At 55.0% G+C, this 8,184-nt stretch overlaps 1 protein-coding gene across 2 annotated transcripts; it reads right to left on the reverse strand.

Moving 5' to 3' along the window:
* Nucleotides 1-1,256: 1,256 nt before the first annotated feature.
* On the reverse strand, nt 1,257-7,244 carry MECR (mitochondrial trans-2-enoyl-CoA reductase). 2 transcript variants are annotated; one of them, XM_035312879.1, is made up of 9 exons: nt 5,837-7,244; nt 5,632-5,763; nt 4,097-4,240; nt 3,906-4,008; nt 3,479-3,581; nt 2,996-3,069; nt 2,733-2,793; nt 2,160-2,232; nt 1,257-1,543 (listed from the first exon to the last, which is right to left on the reverse strand). In XM_035312879.1, the coding sequence occupies exons 1-9, from the start codon at nt 5,880-5,882 to the stop codon at nt 1,497-1,499; spliced, it is 783 nt and encodes a 260-aa protein (XP_035168770.1). In that variant the 5' UTR covers nt 5,883-7,244; the 3' UTR covers nt 1,257-1,496. The 2 variants fall into 2 exon arrangements, with proteins under 2 accessions (XP_035168770.1, XP_035168769.1); XM_035312878.1 differs by having other exon boundaries at nt 1,257-2,046; nt 5,837-7,241.
* Nucleotides 7,245-8,184: the final 940 nt, after the last annotated feature.

The raw sequence follows: 8,184 nt of genomic DNA on the forward strand, positions 1-8,184 counted from the left end.
GAAGACCCCTATGAGAATCCCCCCACCCCAAATCTCAACCATCGATTAATTAAATGCTGAGAACCTCACTGACTCCTTCCCCTTCACACACACACACACCATCGACTGAAAAACACCAAAAGACACACTTTTGCCCCCAAAGCATGAGGTGGGCACTGTAACTGTTTAGTGGGATGCTGCTTGGTATGAGGATCCCGCTCCGAGCGCAGGTCTGCCCCCCGCACCCCCTGCATGGGCAGCAGGCCTGGGGGTCTCAGCAAGCAGCCACCCCCCCTGGACTCCCCATGCAATGAATTTGGGGAGTTTCCAGCGGGACCCAAATACCTCATTTCACACCTGGGGCCTTTCCCTCTTTGTTCTCCCAGGTTCTCAGCACCACGGCCTGCAGCGAAGCTCCCCCAGCCGGACGAGTGCTCCCATGTGGATTCTCTGGTGTCTGCTCGGGGCTGAACCCCACTTGCACACACGTGGCTCCTCACCCCCTCACTCTGAATCACGGCTCATGAGGCGTTATGGCACGCCGGCGGGGTCAGCTCTTCTTCCCAGTGTGGCTGGATGTGGCTTCCCACCTCAATAACGGGGAATAAAATTGTATTTTGTCACAAGACATAGATTTGGGGTGACAGCCACTGCTTTTGGGGGTTTTCGGTGCCATTCCAAGCTGGTGAAGGGCCTGGAGCACAAGTCCTGTGAGGAGCGGCTGAGGGAACTGGGGAGGGTTTGGGCTGGAGAAGAGGAGGCTCAGGGCAGAGCTCACTGCTCTCTGCACCTGCCTGGAAGGAAGGGGAGGGGAGCTGGGGGTCTGCCTCTGCTCACAGGTAACCAGTGGTAGGACCAGAGGGAATGGCCTCAAGGTGTGCCAGGGGAGGTTCAGGCTGGAAATGAGGAGACATTTCTCCTCAGAGAGAGCAGTCAGGCGTTGGGACGGGTTGCCCAGGGAGGTGGTGGAGTCACCGTCCCTGGGGGTGTTCAAGGAGAGGCTGGACGTGGTGCCTGGGGACATGGTTAGTGGGTGGTGGTGGTGGTAGGGGAGGCAGGTGGACCAGATGACCTTGGAGGTCCTTTCCAACCATATTGATTTTATATTTTAAAGGAGAAACCAGCCACAAAGGCAGGTCTTTCCCCATCACGCTGCTTTGCATTTGTGCAAGCAGACGGCTCCAGCACAGTCCCCGGTCCTTGCCAGAGCCTGATGAAAGCATGGGGACAGGCAGGGGCTGCCGGGGCAGTGCAGGAAGCAGGCGGGACACGCGATGCTTTGAGCACAGAAAAGTTTATTGGCAGCATCTTGCAAAAATAGACATACATTAGACATTGATTTTCCAGAGGTTTCTCTGTGCATTGCACAATCAGTAGTGGCGGTGGTTCAGTAACAGCAGTAAAACTGAATTCAAGTTCAGGTATTGCAAAAGTCACATTGGAGGCTCCGGCTGGTGAGCTGCGGGGTGAACCCAGGGATGGGGACCCGAATCCTATCCCTACATTGTCCCCTTGTCCTACACCCAGCACGGGCACTCCCCTAGTCCTGCCAGCACTGCATGTGCTGTGTAGGGAAAAAAATATATTTTTTTTAAATACGTATTTTTTAAAAGTGGTTTTGCTGTGTAATTCAGTCTGCAAAGAGGAGAGACTCCTTTCCCTTGAGATGGTCTAGGGAAGAGCCCAGGCTTTCTGCTGCAACAAAATTAACAACCAGCTAAAATGAGACCAAAATCTCCCTCCAGGAGCAACCCCAGCCTGTGCTCACGGTGCCTCCTGGGCAAACTTCCAGAGGCTTTTAAGCCTTGAAGTGGGCACCAAAAATAAAAAAGGGACAAAACAAAAAAATCAATGGACATGGAGCTTTCCCTCTGCAGACACCAACAGGAAGACCTGCAAGCAGTCAGAGGAGGAGGACCTGCTTGGAGGAGGTGAAGGGCTGCATCGAAGCCACCAGGGCCTCCCTGAAGTCCTCCAGCGGGACCGTGGTGCAGGCGGGCGCGCCGAGCTGTCCCCTCCGCACCAGCTGGCACAGGGTGTCCATCATGCTGGTCAGGCTCTCCTTGTCTGCGAGGGAAGAAGGGGACCGCTCTTACCCAGCCACATCCCACGGGATGCTGTCCCCAGCCCTGCTGGCCACCTCTGGTGGCACGTCGCGGTCCCTGTCCCTCTCAGCTCACCATGTGCGTGGTCCTTCTTCCACTGGGTCATCCAGAAGCCACGCAGCTTCACGTCCCTGAAGATGAAGGCACTCTGCAGAAAGTGGGAGGTGAGATCTGCCTCCCCCTGACCTGTTCCCAAGCCCTTCTGAGCATGGCAGGAGGCAGCAAGGTGCTTTGCTCAGCGCTCTCCTTCGGGACAAACCCAATTCAGCAGGTTTATGTTAACGCAAGGCCTTGCACCACAGGGCTGAGCTGCTGCAGCTCCAAGGGGCTGCGTCTCATTGGGATAACACCAGGATTCATGTCAGGGCAGAGCTCAGACGTGGTTCTGACGTGCGAGATGGGTTTGTATCAGGGTGGGTTTGATGCTCAGCATCTGTGGGGTTATTTCCATGCTGGCATTCCAGAGCAGCCCAAATCTTACCTAAGTACAACCATACCGGAATGCAAACCAGTTCCTCCCATTACAGACACAATCAGTTAAAAAAAAGAAATAAATTTGGGGGGCTCTGAACATGACATGCAGACAGCAGAGTGCAGCAGAGGATAAGCCGAGCCCCCGTGGGCACCAAGAGCATCCCCAGTACTCACCACCGGCACCGTCACAGGCTGCTTTGCCATGCCCCCGTAGGTGACCATGGTCCCTTTGGGTCTGCGAGAAGTAGGGAGTTTGAGACAAGCAGGAGGATGGTGATGGCAGGTTAACTTTAAATTACTCCTGTTTTCCAAAACAACTCCAAAAATCTCCCCTCATCAAGGACTGGTATCTGCTCTTGATGCCCCTGGTTGCCACGTGCCCTGGATCTGGAGCCCAAGCCCACCCCACCCCAGCTGTGGGGCAGAGCCCAACTTACTGCAAATGCCGCAGCATCTCCGTCGTGCTTTTGCCTCCGACGCAGTTCAGGGCGAGCCGAGGCTTTGGGATGCTCTGCAAGAGAAAGGGGAAGCTCCAGCCTGCAGGGCTCAGTCCTGGTCTGGAGAGCTTGGGTGAAAGCCCTCTGTGGTGGGGAGCACATCTCAGTCTGTCGCTGGTATGGAAATACTTCGTGAAAAGCACTTTGGGACTAGGAGCTTGGTGAGTTTAGGGCATGTTTGTATAAATGGATGGGTAAATACACGAGGTAAATAGTGAGTGGCTTAGAGAAGTGCAAGAATGCCAATTGTTAGCTTTGTATCTCTTCCTAGCGATTTACAGAGTGGCCATCACATCGCCTGCCTGGAGATTAGGAAAACTTGTTTCACATTTGTCCTTTCTACCACCCTTGCAGCTCTCCTCGAAGCACTGAACTGCAGGGCAGCCCTGGATGGTCTCTCAGGGGAGCTCAACATTGAGGTACCTTAAATATCTCTTTCATTTCTGGCTTTCTCAGCATGTCCTCCGTGATGACATGGTCTGCGCCCAGGGCCTTCAGCCTCTCCACCAGCTTTGGGAGATCAGGTCTGGGGGGAGAAAAAAGACCCCATGAGGCAGAAAGCAGCATGTCCCCTTCCCCTTCCTCCCGCTGGGATGAGGATGAGGCTGGGCAGAGCAGAGGCTGGGAAGCACCTTCACAGGACCACAGAATGGCTGAGGTGGGAAGGGACCTCTGGGTCCCCCTGCTCCAGCAGGGCCACCCTGAGCAGGGTGCCCAGCACCACATCCAGGCGCTTTCTGGAGCTCTCGAAGGAGGAGATGATGCTTTCCCGGGCAACCTGTGCCAGAGATCTGCCACCCACACAGCATGGAGGGAACCTCCCGTGTCCCAGATTGTGCCCAGTACTCACCTATCCCTGACCACATTGATGGTCCTGACGCCAGTGGCTTTCGCGATCTGGATGACAGCCTGGCCCACGCCGCTGTTGGCTGCGTTCTGGATGATGGAGTCACCTGGGGAGCACAATTTCGGTGCAGCCGTGACCGCCGGAGCTGCAGTCCCCTCTGAATGCAGAGCCGGAGGCCCGTAGGTGCAACGTACCCGGTGCCAGCCTCTCGAAGTCGGACAGCATGCGGTACGCCGTGCACGGGTTGACGCTGAGCGTGGCGGCGCACAGCAGCGGGATGTCGCTGGGCACCTGCAGCAGGCTCGCCTCGGGGAACACCGCCTGCGTCCGCCACGTCCCTGGGCATTGGCAGCGTTTCGTGAGCAGCAGGGAAAGGAAAGCGTTAGGAGACCCCGACTCGCACCAGAGCCTTAACTCGCGTTGCTGCAGCATCACCTCGCGGCACGCGATCTAAGCATCAGAGAGCCAATTATTAAACCTTTTCCCCTATGGGTATAGCCAAAATATTTAGATAGGTGAAGAAAGAGAAAGCTGGTGGTGCCTGAAACAATTTGCAGGCTGGAGGTAAGGCTGCACTGGGGTTGCAGTGCACTTTTCTTCACAAGTCGGTGAGGAAGAGGCGTGAGCACCCCAGACACTCATTCCCCAAGTAGGTTTAAGGGCACTTTTGCAAATCTCCCATGTGTGAGCCATCAACATGCCCCAAATCCCAGGGTAAGAGATTTTCCCCATCCGTACACACGCTGAATGACTGCGATGCTGCGCCTTGGGCTTCCAGGGGAAAACAAACCCTCTCGTGGCACATCCTGCCCCACGCCTCAGCAGGACCCTGGTGGAGGCAGGAGATGCTCCCCGGCTGCCCACGGACAGCAGCTTTGTCACCCAGAGCAGCCCCATCACTTCCCAGACGTGTAATGGGACCGGGCTCCCTGGGTGCTGAGCTAATGGAAACACTCCGCACCCCACAGATGAGCCCATATATTCAGAGCCAATTTACTTAGATTTAGTGACTGTATTTACATCTGATTTAACCCCCTCTCATCCATTTACTTTTTTTTATGTTTAAAAATATCACTTTTGGATCTTAACTAGATAACTTTCCTTCTCCCATTAAGCGAGAAAGCCTTTTAAGAAGAAAATAGGCAAGGAAGAAGCTGTTAAGCTAAACCAGAACCGACAATTTTTCTGGCCATTGGCGTGCTGGAGTAGCACGAGGCATTTGTTGGAAAATAAATTCCCGAGCTTTCCCATCAGAGCACTATTAGGGAGAAAACTGTAATGAGATATAACTCTGACCTTGCACAGGTTAAATGCTTTATCCCATGTCTTTAAAGAAGCTCTAAGTAGATGTGACAAAATGCAGTTGTTTCCAGAGAACAGATTGCTGCAATGCTCTATAACAGTGCAGAAGGCCCATAAAGGGTCTGCACTACAGAAAAGTAAATTATTCCTAAATTAAAGCTTAGCATATGCAACGGCACTGCCAAAGCTCCCCGGGCGAGCGCTTTCTTGTGGTGCTTAGGGACATGGTTTAGTGGGTGATATTGGGGGGGGGGACACAGTTGGACCTGATGTTCTTGGAGGGCTCTTCCAGCCTTAATGATTTTAGGATTCCTCGTGGCTGAGCACGTCCCATGCACAGGAGCCAGGTGCTGGGGACATGCACGGTCCCAGTCACAAACCTCCCCGGGAGGGCACGCCGAGCACCCGGCCCCGGGTACAAACTCACCGAGTCCCGCATCGGCCGGGATGACCCAGTCCCCGGGTCTCAGCGCCGTCACGCCGGGGCCGACCTCCAGCACGCGCCCGACGCCTTCGTTCCCCGCCACGGCCGGCAGCGGGGCCAGGATGGCGTAGGTGCCTGCGGGGAGCGTGGTGAGATGCAGAGAGGCAGGGCAAGGGTCCAAAGGCAGCGTCGGCAGCGGGCAGGTTACCTTGGATCATGTTGATGTCAGCCGGATTGATGGGGGCCGCCAGCATCTTGACGTGGACGTCCGAGTGCCCCAGCCTGGGCACCTCCAGCTCCTTCAGCCTGTGCGGGGTCACGCAAAGGAAGACTCAGTTAAGGGACCTAGGAGAGATTCCTGAATTACCTATACAAAGCATCCGGCCTAAGATAAGCAGCACCATTTTCCCTCATCTCCTCTAGCAAATAATACATCAAACAGCGCCTAACGTGGCACCTCCACTGCCCCTCCAACCTCCACTCCCAGCACCTCGCACCAATCTGAGGAACAAACCCAAACATGTCCCGCACAGAGAAAAGCCCCTCTGAGGAGAAGACATCCCAGCCCCTTTGCCACCAGACTGTTTAAAATCCAAGGAGAACGCTCTTACACCAGGGCTGGCTGATTTGGAACCACAGAACCACCTAGGCTGGAGAAGACCTTCATGACCATCAAGCCCAACCTCAGCCTGACCTATGGAGTCCCATCACTAAGCCAAGCCCCTCGTCACTAGCATCCTCCCATCACGAAACCGTTCAGCTCAGCTCCCTCCTGCCGTGCACGGCCACGGGGAGAACTGCACAACATTTTGTGGCCGCCTTGGGTCCTGCACCCTCCTGGCAGCGGGGTCCTTCCAGCAAAGAGGACGCCGAGGCGCAGGGACGTGTCCCACCACCCAGGGATGGAGCAAGCTCCTCCAGCTTGCGCCACGACGCACCCCAAGGGGAAGGGGAAGCTGATTGCTGCCTGACCTATCTGCCAGCCGGGGGCAAAGCCATCCAGAGGCTCCCATTTGCAAGATGAGGGCAATTTGAACTGCATTTGAACGAGCTGGTGGCTCTGCAAAGGAGGTGGTGCAGACCCCGCGCGCTGCCAATTTTAAGAGCAGTTATTTGCCGCAATTACATGCTGCTAAGTACGTGTCATTAGGAACAATACACTGAATTTCCTTCACAGCTTGTCTTGTGCTGGCAAAGTGTTTTCCTTCTCTCCTTGAAGCTGCCTGGGTGATTTGGAGACTCGGGGTTCTGGATTAAACACCCCCCTGGCCTTGTCAGAAGGCTTTTAGCAAGCAGGAATCTTGCTTTTTGCTTTGAAACAAACCCCAAACTGCACTGACAGCCTGTGGGAGGCTCCCAGGAGGGTCCAAAAACCTTCAAGCAGTTTGGGATCAGAGACCTGCAGGGTACAGCTCTGCAGCTTCTGGGCATGGCCACGTGTGCCGACCTGTGGCTTTTGCTCAAAACCTTGCGTTTTGGCAAGGGTCACCCAAGATGGAGCTGCTCGCGTGTTTAAGATGTGGGCAAAAAGCCTCCACGCAACACCAGCACCACAGGCAGCCCAGCACCAACCTGCCGCTTGGGTTTTCGTGGAAAAATCAGTTTTATAATTAAAAAAAATAAATAAAATAAATAAATAAAAAAGATTTTTGACCAAGGCTGCAGAACCCAACCACCCAACATTGCCCAAGAAAGCATCAACATTGCACAAGGAAGCCGCTGACTCATTTGGGGCTCATCCCACCCTGTTGGAGCATTAGGGGAAGTCAGACCCACAAGGGCATTTCCAAAAATCTGCAAAAGAGACAGAGAGAGAAGTCACCCAGCATGAGCTGGGTCTTGCACAAGCAGCAGCATGGGGACAGCTGCTCCCGTCCCACGTCCCCACTGTGTCCCCTGCAAATCTCAGCAGCCACCAGTGCCACCCAACTGAGTGGGCCAAAGACGGATCAACCACCCGTCTCACCCTAAAAACTGGGGTTTGGGGTCTGGGTGCACCCAGATAACGTATCTGCACCTCCTGTGTTTCTACGTGACTCCGGCCAGTTCAGCTGGGTCAGCACATCCTCAGCATTTCCTCTCTTGAAAAAAAAAAAAGGTACAAAAATTTCCCTCTTCCCAACTTTTCTGGTCATTTTAGGAGAACCTTGAATAGCCGCCGTGCCCTGGATGTCACCCCGCAGCGTTATACTTGAGGAAGCAACGCTGATTTGGGCACTGCATTCATTCCTGGCCCTGAACACCCCTAAACCGGAGACAAAGCGGGGTGCAGCGGGGCTGCAGCTCAGCACCTCCCCACTGACCCCAAATTCTGCGAGAGCAGGCTCCCCAGGAAGCACTGGGAACCCCCAGACTTGCAGAAATGTGGGTGAAAGGGATTGGGGGTGCACCCTAAGCTCTGCGTGCATGCTGGGGGGGCCTCTGAGCACCCCTGGCATGACCCCTTGGGCTGGGTTCCCCTCCAGGGACCTGCACCCATTGCTGCTCACTGCCCTGGGGGTGGGCAGCCAAGGACCCCCAAACTGTGCACCCCCAAACAGCTCCACTACACCCCCC

Source organism: Oxyura jamaicensis, assembly GCF_011077185.1.
Source record: "Oxyura jamaicensis isolate SHBP4307 breed ruddy duck chromosome 23 unlocalized genomic scaffold, BPBGC_Ojam_1.0 oxy23_random_OJ62388, whole genome shotgun sequence".
NCBI lineage: Eukaryota > Metazoa > Chordata > Aves > Anseriformes > Anatidae > Oxyura > Oxyura jamaicensis.

Excerpts from the sequence above, each read along its gene's own strand:
- MECR (XM_035312878.1), bottom strand. The coding sequence starts at position 5,882 with ATGCTGGCGGCCCCCATCAATCCGGCTGACATCAACATGATCCAAG. Across the intron at positions 5,764-5,836 it reads TGACATCAACATGATCCAAG|GCACCTACGCCATCCTGGCC; the intron begins GTAACCTGCCCG and ends CGCTCCCCGCAG. Across the intron at positions 2,794-2,995 it reads GAGATGCTGCGGCATTTGCA|ACCCAAAGGGACCATGGTCA; the intron begins GTAAGTTGGGCT and ends TACTTCTCGCAG.